This window comes from Danio aesculapii, chromosome 1, assembly GCF_903798145.1.
Source record: "Danio aesculapii chromosome 1, fDanAes4.1, whole genome shotgun sequence".
In the NCBI taxonomy this organism is placed as follows: Eukaryota; Metazoa; Chordata; class Actinopteri; order Cypriniformes; family Danionidae; genus Danio; species Danio aesculapii.
In genome coordinates, this window is record NC_079435.1 from 4,124,137 (window position 1) to 4,138,534 (window position 14,398).

Consider the following 14,398-nt stretch of genomic DNA (forward strand, 5'->3'; position numbering starts at 1 on the left):
GTATGGAGTTTGCATGTTCTCCCCGTGTTGGTGTGGGTTTCCTCCCGGTGCTCCGGTTTCCCCCACAGTCCAAAGACATGCACTATAGGTGAATTGGGTAAACTAAATTGGCGGTGTAGGTAGTGGCGCAGTAGATAGTGCTGTCGCTTCACAGCAAGAAGGTCACTGGTTCGAGCCTCGGCTGGGTCAGTTGGCATTTCTATGTGGAGTTTGCATGTTCTCCCCGTGTTGGTGTGGGTTTCCTCTGGGTGCTCCGGTTTCCCCACAGTCCAAAGACATGCGGTACAGGTGAATTGGCTAAACAGGCTAAATTGTCCGTAGTGAATGAGTGTGAATGGATGTTTCCCAAAGATGGGTTGCGGCTAGAAGGGCATCTGCTGCGTAAAACATGTGCTGGATAAGTTGGAGGTTCATTCCTCTGTGGTGACCCAGGATTAATAAAGGGACTAAGATGAAAAGAAAATGAATGAATGAATGAAATTGGCGGTTCATTCCGCTGTGGCGACGCCTGATGAATAAAGGGACTAAGCCAAAGGAAAATTAATGAATGAACATAATAAAGGAAAAAGATATAAAAATGAGAAAATGTTACAGGCTTTGATCCAAAAATATGTTACAACACATTGCTCTCTCCCCTACAAAAACAGACCATTAGGAAGACAAGCATTAACATTTATTTTTAATCAGCAGTGCAAAAAAAAACGGTGTTTGGATTCTGGGGAAAATACAGTGCTGTTAGTTCATGTTAATTAAAATGTTAACCAAAAAATGTGTTTGTTCCAGTACAGCTCACATCTTAAGCACATTTTCATGAAATTTTCCCGTTCAATAGTCCTCTCGACCCTTTAAAATATCAATAGTGCAGCAGCCAATTTATCAAAGGTTGTGTTTACCCAACAAGCAGAATGATTTACGGGAAATGTGGACTGCACTGGCATTAACTCTTCTGAACTCTTTATTTAGTTTTTTTAGCCATTTTTATAATTGCACCAGTGTTACATGAACAACATACAGCGCAGTAGACATTTGTCTACACTATAAAAAATGCTGGGTTGATTAAACTGTATGGACAAACACAAGCATTGGGTTAACAAGTGTAATTTAACTGAAAGAAATAGTCTCAATAGCACTAGGTAAAAAAAAATTAATGCTTTGTATTAACCCAATTTTGTGTCAAATATGGACAAAAACAACCCAGAATTTTATAGAGGATAATCTTTTTTGGGATTGTGACTTTTAAGACTTCCGATTCAAATAACTGTGTTTCTCCTTTTACATTTAAGACAATTAAATCTCAAAAGATGCAGATAAAGCAAAGTATTACTACTTATTTACTCTCAGGGCCGTTTATATCGAAGTTGATATTTACCCGCACCATATTGGTGTTTTGTAACATCTATTTTTTTACGAGGTAGGTTGTTAGCCCAACGCTCAACCCCAAACACACAAAAACTATGGACAATTTAGCTGACCTAATTCCCCTATAGCATAACCCTAGTGTTTGGACTGTGGGGGAAACCCACGCCAACACAGGGAGAACATGCAAACTGGCCCAGCCGGTAAAAATTTACAACCCAACTGATGGGTCCGTCCATATTTTAGCCAGTGTAATGTTAAAATTACCCAGATATCATAGCCAAATATTGCTATTTGCATTAGAAAAGTCGTACAAAAATGTTTACCCTATAAAAATGCTGTGTTGTTTTTAGATTTGTCCATATTTGACCCAACATTGGAAATTGGATTATTACAAACCATGTCTTGCTGTGAGGCAACAGCGCTCCCCACTGCGCCACCGTGCCACCACAAAACAAATTATTAATCTCTAAAAAAATATATGGTTTGTAATAACCCAATGTTGGGTCAAATGTGGTCAAATCTAAAAATAGGTTAGAACAACACAGCATTTTTTAGAGGGTAAACTTTTTGTAAGACTTTTCTTATGCAAAAAGCATTATTTGGCTATGATATTGGAGTTGTTTTAACTTTACACTGGGTCAAATATGGACAAACTCATTAGTTGGGTTAAAAAAATGTAATTTATTTTAATTTAAAAAATTAATATTGGCAAATAAGTTGGGAGTTCATTCCGCTGTGGCGACCCCAGATTAATGAAGGGACTAAGCCAAAAACAAAATGGATGAATGAATGAAATTAACCCAATGTTAGGTTTGTCCATATTTGACCCAACATTAAGTTACCTACAACAACCCAGCATATTTTTTTAGAGTGAATGAATAAATGAATAGAATGAAGTGCAGAATAACACATGCACATGATCATAATTAAGCTTTTTTCATTCATTCACCATGACACCGTTGACCCACATAAAATTGGAAGGCAACTTGCTGCAGAGCTTTTATAGTTGACTTGACTTGAAATCAACACTTGAGTCAAGAGCAGTATACTTGCGTTAAAAGTTGAGTCAACTCCAAAAAAGCAGCTTTTTATTTTTACAATGTACTCATAAACACATTTGTTGTGGGCATTTTGCGTAATTTGGGAAATTCAGTCCGAAATATTACCCCAGATACTCCCTTTCCCAAATGTGTTGCCTAATCAGCATGATGGGAATAGGGGTGTCTACGAGAGAGAGAGAGTGTAGTTTGGACTGTGAGCACTGCTGGTATAAATGTGAGCGTCTGCAGGTTTACAGAAACACAGTCAGTCAGTCAGGATGGAGGTGAAGCTGCTGTTTCTCTCTGCTGTTCTTCTCTCCTCAGCACTCCTCACACTGTGTGACCCGCTGTGAGTATTACACACTCTTTCTTCACGTATCCACACCGTAAAAAAAAAAAAATCCATAATTTTACGGTTTATTTCCAGCAGCTGGGGTGCCGAAAAAAAACAGCGTAAAATAACGTTCGTTAAATTACAGAAATTTTAAATTAAGCAAATTTCTGTAATTTAATATCCGTTATTTTACGGTATATTTTTGTAGTTTAACGGACGTTATTTAAATTTTTTTAAAATAAACCGTAAAATTTGGGATTTTTTTTGACACTGCACTAAACCAGCGTTTTCCCAATACGTTTGGGCATCGTTTGTTGCCAAATCAATACTTTTAAAACAGTATAGGTGCCTTTTGAATACAATACAGATACTTTTAAAGGGGACCTATTATGCCTCTTCACAAAATTTAAATTAAGTCTCTGATGTCTCTAGAGTGTGTGTGTGTGAAGTTTCAGCCCAAAATACCCCAAAAATAATGTTTTATAACTCTCTGAAACTCTTTTGTTATCCTGATTGTGGTGTTTTGGTGTCTGTCACTTTAAATTCAAATGAGATTGTGCTTTTTTCAAATGAGGGCGGAGCTACGAATGCCTATGCATCAATACAGTGCAGTTTTTTTTGCAGTTTTTGTATCTGCGCCAACGCTACATGAACGACATACTGTGCAGCTGACGTTTGTCTACATTCTGAAAAATGCTGGGTTGTTTTAACTCAACACTGAGTCATATATGGACAAAGCCAACCATTGGGTCATTTAAGTGTAACTGAAAAAAGTCTCAAAAGTTGCATATATATGGCATCAGGGTGGCGCAGTAGGTAGCACAATCACCTCACAGCTAGAAGGTCGCTGGTTCGAGCCCTGGCTGGGTTAGTTGGCGTTTGAGTTTGCATGTTCTCCTCGTGTTGGTTTGGGTTTCGTCCGGGTGCTCCGGTTTCCCCTATAGTCAAAAGACATGCTCTATAGGTGAATTGAATAAGCTAAATTGGCCGTTGTGTATGTGTATGAATGTAAGAGTATATGGGTGTTTTCCGGGGTGATGGGTTGCAGCTGGAAGGGTATCCACTGCGTAAAATATACGCTGGATAAGTTGGCGGTTCATTCCGCTGTGGCGACCCCTGATTAAGAAAGGGAGTACGGTGAAAAGAAAATAAATGAATGAATGTATATATTATATATAAATATATATGTATATAAAAATGCTTTGTATTAACCCAATATTGGACCAAATATGGACAAGAACAACCCAGCATTATTTAGAGGGTCATCATTTTTGTAATTGTGGCTTTTGAGAATTTTCTAATGCAAAAAAATCTAAGATTCTCCTTTTTAAATTAAGACAATTAAGTCTTAAGACAGCAGAGCAACAAATGCCTGTGTGTCAGCATAGTAGATTTAACAACAAGACTAATGTCCTATCGACTGATTTCACGTGGCCGCCATTTTAAACAGCGAAATCGAGGCTGGGGTGGGAAGAAACCCGGAAGTATCGACTGAGTCACACAGGAATGTTGTGTAGCTGGCTGTATATCTTATCAGCGAAGAGAAATCGACACAAATTTATACTTTCACCGCCTTCAGAGTAACTCAAAGGTCCATTCTGAATGAACAGTGAAAATAAAAAGGGATATTGGACCTATTTTCAGCTAAGTTAAGGGAAATAGCACTAGTTAGCTTACGTTTTCTGTCCCAAACACACATTTTAGATGCCATTTATCAAACTCAAGTTAATAAAATGATACTTTCATTATATTAGACATGTCACGATACTGAATTTCGGTACTGAAACAAAAAAAAAAAGTAAGTCCATTCCCCGCTAACATTCAAGCACTGTTGATGGCGTTCTCAACCAGTGCTGATTTGCCATTGTGTTCACGTGCTCAACAGAAATGACTGTGATTGGCCAAGAATATCATCAGTTCACCACAATTTACCGAGCACAAACACAGACCAGCAATCCGTTGATGAATCGACTGATCTTCACGGCTTTAAACGCTCCAATGTCCATGTATCTGTGTTTGCACTCAGTAAAGAGCTGTAAGCTGATGACCTTCATGGGTAATCAGCAGTGTTTATGAGCACGCTCAGTGGCGCTTAAATGTTAACGGGAAATGGACGGTTTTAAAACTTCAGTACCGGGACTACACTGATACAGACATCACGAGGGTGTGTTACAGAGGACTGCAGTGTTTTATCACTCAGCAGGTTAAATAGCCTGAAGCAGGGAACATTTACATTTAGTCATTTAGCAGATGCTTTTATCCAAAGCGACTTACAAATGAGGACAAGGAAGCAATTTACACAACTATAAGAGCAGCAGTGAACAAGTGCTATAGACAAGTTTCAGGTGTGTAAAGTCTAAGAAGCAAAGCATTAGTGAAAAAATTTATTTATTTATTTTTTTTTTTGAGAGAGAGAGAGTACAGTTAGCGGTATAGCCAGAGAGGCGGTTGCAGATTAGGAAGGAAAGTGGAGACTAAACAGTTGAGTTTTTAGTCGTTTCTTGAAGACAGCAAGTGACTCTGCTGTTCTGATGCAGTTAGGGAGTTCATTCCACCAACTGGGCAGATTGAATGTGAGAGTTCGGGAAAGTGATTTCTTCCCTCTTAGGGATGGAACCACGAGGCGACGTTCATTCACAGAACGCAAGTTTCTGGAGGGCACATACATCTGCAGAAGTGAGAGCAGATACGAAGGAGCAAAGCCAGAGGTCGCTTTGTAAGCAAACAAGCCTCCTCACGGTGTTTACCTGCTGCCATGAACTGAAGCCTAGGAGGACACTTGGGCATATTACTCTGAAAGAGATTGTGATATTGTTTGATGCCTAATCTGCTTTTAATTGTTTAAATTAAACTGAACTGAATGATATTAAAGTGATGTTTACGCCATTTCTGCATTTTGAAATCGTGGCAACAGCTGAAGGTTTGTAGTCCACAGCATGTTGCTGCAATGTTTACAGTGAAATAAGCGTATGTCTAATGAGGGAGAAATGGTCAGTAGTGGGCGGGGCTTTCCCCCTCTGAAGACACGTACAAAGGGAGAATGTCAATCAAAGTGTTTCTGCAGACTTATGAAGTCTGATTATAACAAATACAATTAATAAAGACCCTTAGAGGCTGGTTATATTCACAGATTGTACTAGCTGCCACCGTTTCATTTCTTCTTCCTATTATTATTATGTACGCTAGTTTTAACCAATCTGATTTGACCTCAGATATGTGCTGTCAGCTCCTAATCTGCTGAGAGTGGGTTCATCAGAGAACGTGTTCGTGGAGGCGCAGGATTACATTGGAAATGCTTTGGAAGTGAAAATCACAGTAAAAAACCACCCCAAGAAAGACAAGCAGATCCTGACCAAATCAGTGAATCTGAACGCACAAAACAATTTCCAGATCCTCACAGATATAAAGGTCAGCGCTCCTAAATCACAATGCAGTGATGTCTTCTTTGCATTTCATTTTGGATGTAGCTAATTAATGAATTTTCTTATATTCAGATCCCCGATGATCAGAACTTGTTTTCTGATGACCCTCTGGAGAAGCAGTATGTCTATCTACAAGCTATTTTCCCGACTCACACTCTGGAGAAAGTGGTCTTGCTGTCCTTCCAGTCTGGATATATATTTGTACAGACGGACAAGCCCATCTACACGCCTTCTAGCACAGGTACACGTGCAAAACTGAAAAATATATAATGCGTTTATTATTTTGAACTGTTGCATTTATAAATAATGTTCCAGACATCTTTAAGATGGCGTGTGCACAAAAACTAGCTATTAAATAGTCCGGTTACAGCTATTTTGGTCGTTTTGTTGCTATAATAGATGGTAAAAGCTTTTGTAATCTGTTCATGATACACAATATATAAAACTAAACAAATCAATTACATTGACATGCATTTTACCTTTTGTTTTGTCCTCTTCTGCAGTTCAGTACAGGACATTGTCTCTGACGCCCAACTTGAAACCTCTCAGTCAGACTGGGATCACGGTGGAAATCATGGTAAGAATTATCACAGTTAGTTTACACACAAATTCACAGATTCATTCGTGACATTTGGCAATTGTGAGCGTCAGACAGTGTTAAAGTGGCTCTATATGTAATTAAGAAACACTTGTTATTAGCAACTGGTGGCCATTAAAGGTCTCGTGAAATTAAAATGCAGTTTTTTAGATGTTAGCATCTGTATGTTAGGTTTAAGAATAAATATACGCTGACAAAATTCACCTTTAGAAGATATAAACCTGCTATAAACTCCCAAAGTTTACAGATTGTCACTTCCATCTGAATGGATTTCACGTCACCTCATACTTCACCCAGTAGGCACATGATGTCAACATGACATCTGATTGATGTTGTACCTCAATGTCACGGGAAATTGCATTTTGTTTGGAAATGAAAATCGGGTTGACATCAGAACCCAACGTCAGGCCCAACCCAACACAACCTAAAAACAACAAAATATGAACGTCTAATGATGTTACAGCTTGACGTTGTGTGGACGTTACCACTTTGATGTCTATCAGATGTTAGATTGTTAGATTTTGGTTGCCATACTTGACAAATAAATGTCAGTATTTGACGTCAATATGATGTTGGTTTAAGATGTTGTCTGGACGTTGGATTTTGGTCAATTTCCAACACAACCTAAAATCAACAAAGTATCAACGTGATTTTATGTTGTTATTGGACATCAAAATAACATAGTCCTTATATGCTGGCGACCTAAATCTAACCTAATGTTAGCATCTTATGATGTTGTGTGTCTGCTGGGCATTTTCTCATCAAATATCCTGACCAATCAAATGCTCTCTGATATCAGACATGCCCTGCCCTCTTCAAGACGATTCTCATTTGCTTATTATTTGAGCTCAGCCACACAATGTTGCACCAAATATGGGCAAAAACAACCCAGCATTTTTTAGAAGGTAATCGTTTTTGTAGTTGTGCCTTTTGAGAATTTTCTAGTGAAAAAAACCCCACTAATACTCTCATTTTAAAATGAAGACAATTAAGTCATAAGACGGAGGTACAAATGCTTGTGTCAGCATAGGGGCAGATTTAACAACAAGACTAGCCTTAAAACAACTATGATGCTACAGTTTGACGCTGTTTGGACAATATCGATATGGAATCTATCAGATGTTGGATGCCATACCTGACGAATAAATATCAGTATTTGACGTCAATATGACGTTGATTTAAGATGTTAGCTCGATGTTGGATTTTGGTCACTTTCTAACACAACCTAAAATCAACAAAGTATCAACGTTATCTCAGATTATTATCGGACATCAAAATAACATAGTCCTTATGTGCTGGCGACCTAAATCTAATCTAATATTAACATCTTATGATGTTTCGTGTCTGCTGGGCATTTTCTCATCAAATATCCTGACCAATCAAATGCTCTCTAATATCAGATGTGCCCTTTATTTGAGCTCAACCATACAATGTTGCACCAAATATGGGCAAAAACAACCCAGCATTTTTTAGAAGGTAATCGTTTTTGTAGTGCCTTTTAAGAATTTTCTAGTGAAAAAAAAAACCCTAATACTCTCCTTTTAAAATAAAGACAATTAAGTCATAAGACGGAGGAGGTACAAACGCCTGTGTCAGCATAGTGGCAGATTTAACAACAAGACTAGCCTAAAAACAACCATGATGCTACAGTTTGACGCTGTTTGGACAATATCGATATGGAATCTATCAGATGTTGGATGCCATACCTGACGAATAAATGTCAGTATTTGACGTCAATATGACGTTGGTTTAAGATGTTAGCTCCATTTTGGATTTTGGTCACTTTACAACACAACCTAAAATCAACAAAGTATCAACGTTATCTCAGATTATTATAGGACATCAAAATAACATAGTCCTTATATGCTGGCGACCTAAATCTAACCTAATATTAACATCTTATGATGTTGTGTGTCTGCTGGGCATTTTCTCATATTCTGACCAATCAAATGCTCTCTGATATCAGACATGCCCTGCCCTCTTCAAGACGATTCTCATTTGCTTTTTATTTGAGCTCAACCACACAATGTTGGACCAAAAATGAACAAAAACAACCCAGCATTTTTCAGAAAGCAATCACTTTTGTAATTGTGGCTTTTGAGAATTTTCTAGTGCAAAAAAAAACGAATATTCTCCTTTTAAAACTGACAAAAGTCTTAAGACGGAGGAAATACAACTGCCTGTGTCAGCACAGTGACAGATTTAACAATACTAACCTTATAACAACCAAATATCAACGTCTTATGATGTTACAGCTTGATGTTGTGTGCACAACGTATCAGACGTTGGATTTTGGTTGTCATACCTGATGGATAAATGTCAGTATTTGACGTCAATATGACCTTGGTTTAAGATGTTGGCGTGACGTTGGACTTTGAACACGTTCCAACACAACCAAAAAACAACGAATTATCATCATTTTATGTTGTTATTGGACGTCAAAATATCATTGTCCTTATATGCTGGCGACCTAAATCTAACCTAATACTAACATCTTACGACGTTGTGTGTCTGCTGGGCAGTTTCTCATCAAATATTCTGACCAATCAAATGCTCTCTAGTATCTGACATGTCCCCCACCCCCTCCAAGATGCTTCTCATTGGCAGAGCTGTGATAAAAACAAAACGCTATTGGCTGTTTATTTAAAAAGGGGAGGAGCTACTCTATGTCCCACCCTCTCTTCATGTTTCAGTTGAGATTACGTCAAACATTGAATAAAAAATGGACATTTCAAAGCACTTCACTGGCCCTTTAAGTGATTTACAGCCAGTCATTTATTGCTTGAGATTATAGATTTTACAAAACTGTTTATTCTTTGCATGACACAAAAATCTCCTTAGACCTTCACATTCTACAGGCTTTTAAAGACCTAGGAAGTCGATGAAGGTCTTGTGTGTGTGTGTGTTTTAAAGCTTCACAAACTGTTCCCACATTGTCAATAAAAAGTGATTAACACATTGTTTTCTGTTCTTCAGAATCCACAAAATATCACAGTTTCATCAGACAAGATATATGCAGTGAAAGGAATGAAGTCTGGAAAGTATGCCATCCCTGAGGTTGCCAGGTATGTACAGTTTTGTCCGGAATGAAGCTTGTGATCCATTGAAACTTCATATTTATAGACCTATGACAAGGTTTTATGCTAAATCACAGATCTGTCGTGATAATACAGCAACTTCCCTTCACCGAAGTTCACTAAAAGACAACTATAATAGTAATAATTATAATAGTAATGAACACAAATACTCTACCATGGAGGGTGGTGGATATTGTCTAAAGACTTTAGCCCTTAATGGCAGTCAGTTGGTTTATAGTGTCTACTTTAGGACAGTATTCATGTTCAGTGTATGTTGCAATCTGTTTTAATGTCATGAGATCAGACAAGCGTGTGTTTATGGATGTGTTCTGTATGTTTCAGTCTGGGCATCTGGAAGATAATCACACGGTTCGCAAACACTCCCCAGAAGACGTTTACTGCAGAGTTTGAGGTCAAAGAATACGGTAAGACGAGCGTCAACAAACTGCATGTTGTGTAAGAGACTGATAAGAGTGTGTTTGCTTATTTGTGTGTTTGGTTTGATTTGGTTTCAGTGCTTCCAACATTTGAGGTGAAACTAAAACCCAGTAAATTATTCTACTATGTGGGCGATGAAAGTCTGACAGTCGACATCGAAGCCAAGTAAGATGAAATGAGTTTAAAATGTTGTGGATGTTCTCTGTTGTCCTTGTAGTATGACTATTATTTCATTTGAGATCATTTAAAAGACCAAGAGACAACACTAAGAGACAACTTCTTAAAGAAGTACTTTCCACTTTTTTAGTGTTTACACACAGTTTTCGTCGTCTCTGTATTTTTGTAACCATTATCCTGACGGATCCGCTGATAAATGCGACTTTCAAACACTCCAATGAGCGCTGTTGTAAACCAGTGAACATTACAGCCAATCACAGTCTTATCTGATGAACTTGTGAACACAATGGCCAATCAGCAGAGTTCAATAATCCACTCAGTCGCGCTCCAAATGCAAGCGGGAAATCAATGCTGCTATTGTCACATTTTTGATCAAATTCAGGACAGACTTGTAACTTTATATTTATTTTCTTATTTGAAAATAGTTCAGAATAATATGAAATACTGGGTGGCACAGTGGTTAGCCTCACAGCAAGAAGATCACTGGTTTGAGTCCCGGCTAGGCCAGTTGGCATTTCTGTTTGGAGTTGCATGTTCTCCCCGTGTTGGTGTTGGTTTCCTCCGGGTGCTCCGGTTTCCCCCACAGTCCAAACACATGCTCTATAGGGGAGATCTGAGGTCTGCCTAACATGATACAACTCTGTATCCACTATGATTCAGAGTTAGTAATGTGACTTAAGGGACAGAGGTCACCAAATATTGGTCAAAAATTCATACTAAGTCTGCGATAGCTTTAACAGATATTTATGGAGGTCTCTCCAAAATGATTGGACCTCAGGGCATTGCCAAAATACAAGGAATAAGTTACCCTTTTTTTTGGCATCTACAACATGCAGGATCATTTTTCGAAGCTGCCCTTAACAGTCTTTGGTACATGTGTTTAACAGTCTTTAGTAGTTGGTACATGTGATAAGCCTACTGGCACTGCGACCCAATGCTTGACGAAATAATGCAGAAGTAGCTCTTCCAATAGGATAAGTAGACTCAATCTCATAGAGAATATTTAAACACAAACATGTCATCACCACATGTGATGCCACCCCATATAGATCTTAAACAAAGAAGATGAAAATAGGGCTAAAAGCTAATTAATCAAGGTAGCGAAACAATCAAATTAGTAGTTTTGACAACCCTACCAGCACTGCGACCAATCAGGAATCACCAAATGCTTGACCAAGTAATTTAGAGGTGACACGGTGGCTCAGTAATTAGCACTCACAAGAAGGTCGCTGGATTGAGTCCCAACTGTGTCAGTTGGCATTTCTGTGTGGAGTTTGCATGTTCTCCCCTTGTTGGTGTGGGTTTCCTCCAGCCCAGCTAGAAGGGAACGTTCTCTCAACTTTTGCTAACATTCCCTACAAGTTGTGTTAATGTTTTAAAGAAAACATTTCAATGTAATATCCAATGAATATTAAAAAAAAAAATCCCAAAACAATGAACAAGAACATTCTAGCAATGTTTTGAAAATGTTGGACCGGATTAAACAATGTTCTCTTTGAAAACGTTTTCACAATGTTTCATTAAACCAAAGTAAGAACATTCTCCCAGACACATTAGAGAAATGTTTTAAGAACATCCTTGAGATGTGAGATGTTCTTTGAAGAATGTTTTAGCAATAAGACATTTGAACAAAGCTAGCACATTTTATCTGCAATATTTTAAAAACATTTTAAGATTATTGAAATGGCATCAGATTAAACAATGTTCTCTTAGAAAATGTTTTCACAATGTTTTAGTAACAACATTCTCACACTCACATTAGAGAAATGTTACAAGAACATGATTTCTTTTCAATAACGAGACAGAAAGGCAATTAACATACTTATTTTAACCTGCACTTATTAAAATATATAAAATGTCATGTTCAAAAACTTATTGCAGACAAATAAGTAAAACCCAGTGGTTTAAAAAAAGTGGCAAAGCATACAGATTTAAAGTGACAATTAATTAGTATTTCAAACTATTAGTAAAATTTGTATTATGTGTCAACAAATTATTCTTGTTTTAAATATACCTGATTTTAAATTTTTTTTCTTTTTTAACTTTAATAATAAACGGCAGAAAACGGTCAAACTACTTGATCTACAAACAAGTGTTTGCATGACAATACAGACAAAGTAGAATAATATAATAATAAAATAATAAAATAATAAAAATAATAAAAAAAATATCAGTTTGCTACACCAAGCAGCAAAACGAGCTGTTTTTAACGTTTAAAAATGAATGGAAGTGAATGAGACCGGAAGTTTCGAGCCAAAATGATTTAAATGGCTGCGCCCGCTCGTACGATTCAAATGGCTGCGCCCACTCGTACGATTCAAATGGCTGCGCCCACTCATACGATTCAAATGGCTGCGCCCACTCGTACGATTCAAATGGCTGCGCCCACTCGTACGATTCAAATGGCTGCGCCCACTCATACAATTCAAATGGCTGCGCCCACTCATACAATTCAAATGGCTGCGCCCACTCGTACGATTCAAATGGCTGCGCCCACTCGTACGATTCAAATGGCTGTGCCCACTCGTACGATTCAAATGGCTGCGCCCACTCGTTGCATATCACGTTCAGATGTACGTGACATGCAGTGCTTTAAACTCTCTTTTTCACATTGCTACAGTAAAATTAAATATTTTAAATGGTTATAGAGACTGTTTTGTGTCTGTCATATCGTTACTATACATTTCGGAAGCAAAAAAGAAAACAAATAATGTTTTTAATAAACATGTAGAATATTTAGAGAATATTGTCCTGACTTTATAGAAGGCTTTCTGGGAACTAGAACAAAATACCTGCTTAAAATGTTAGAGCATAGTATTTTAATAATGGTACATTAAACGGGATTAGAATGTTTTAGAAAACATTTACCTGTCTTTTAAGAGAATGTTCTGGGAAGTAAAATAAAACAATACCTTGAAATGTTATAATAATGTTAAAGTATAATGTTGTAGCAATGTTACTTTGAAAAGTGTTATTTAGAGAATGTTTTCCTACCATTAAAGAGAACATTCTGGGAACTTAAAGAAAACTACCCACTAATAATGTTATAAGAATGTTAGTCAAAATGTTATAATAGTAAGTAAATAATAGTAAATAGTTATGTTAGTAATAGTAAAATGTTATAATGTTCTAAAAATGTTACCAGCGAATGTGGTTAGAATGTTTCTAGAAAATGTTTTCCTATCTTTTAAGAGAATCTTCTGGGAACTAAAACAAAACTACCCGCCGAAAACAGTAATGAAACATTACTACCATTATCTACCAAGCAGAGAACTAAAAATTTCCAGCTGGGAGGTCCTCCGGTTTCCCCCACAGTCCAAACACATGCGCTATAGGGAAGTTGTATGGACTAAATTTGCCGTAGTCTTAATTGATGTTCAATACATACAATTTTGTTAAAATCACAGAAAATTTAGTTTAGGGTTTCATGATTCTTTAATGCATAGAGGAAATATCACCAGAAGATATCACATACACTTTTCTAAAGACAGTCAGGGATATAAACTCCTACTGACATCTGTGTCGCAATGTGTTTGGCATCTCAACTGTTTGGAATCGTCACATTTGAATCCAAATTGGCTGTGCTTTTATAGGTACCTGTTTGGAAAGCAGGTGGAAGGAAATGCGTATGTGATGTTTGGTGTGATGGACGGGGAGATGAAAACAGGCATTACTGACTCTCTGCAAAAAATTCAGGTGAGAGACTCTTTTATCAATCTCACTTCTCCTCAACAACACAAGATTGATTTCACAAATGTAATAGTTTTCACTGTGTCTTGTAGACTGATGTCGCTTTGTTGCACTAATTTGATTAGATTTTGAAAGGAGTAGGAACTGCAGAACTGACCAAGGAAATGATCGAGACCTACAAAACCATTAACCAACTGGTTGGACAATCAATCTATATTTCAGTCAGTCTTCTAACTGAAAGTGGTAAGACTCAACAGATTCTG

The 14,398-nt window shown here is 37.4% G+C and overlaps 1 protein-coding gene across 1 annotated transcript in view; it reads left to right on the forward strand.

The window, feature by feature from the left end:
* Nucleotides 1-2,672: 2,672 nt before the first annotated feature.
* LOC130223136 (complement C3-like) overlaps nt 2,673-14,398 on the forward strand; it is a 39,262-nt gene continuing 27,536 nt past the window's right edge. Inside the window, exons 1-9 of the mRNA XM_056455865.1 lie at nt 2,673-2,748; nt 5,946-6,141; nt 6,228-6,396; nt 6,659-6,732; nt 9,730-9,818; nt 10,173-10,255; nt 10,346-10,433; nt 14,039-14,141; nt 14,261-14,378. Coding sequence (XP_056311840.1) covers nt 2,678-2,748; nt 5,946-6,141; nt 6,228-6,396; nt 6,659-6,732; nt 9,730-9,818; nt 10,173-10,255; nt 10,346-10,433; nt 14,039-14,141; nt 14,261-14,378 — 991 coding nt within the window. The 5' untranslated portion in view covers nt 2,673-2,677. The remainder of the gene's footprint in view (nt 2,749-5,945; nt 6,142-6,227; nt 6,397-6,658; nt 6,733-9,729; nt 9,819-10,172; nt 10,256-10,345; nt 10,434-14,038; nt 14,142-14,260; nt 14,379-14,398) is intronic.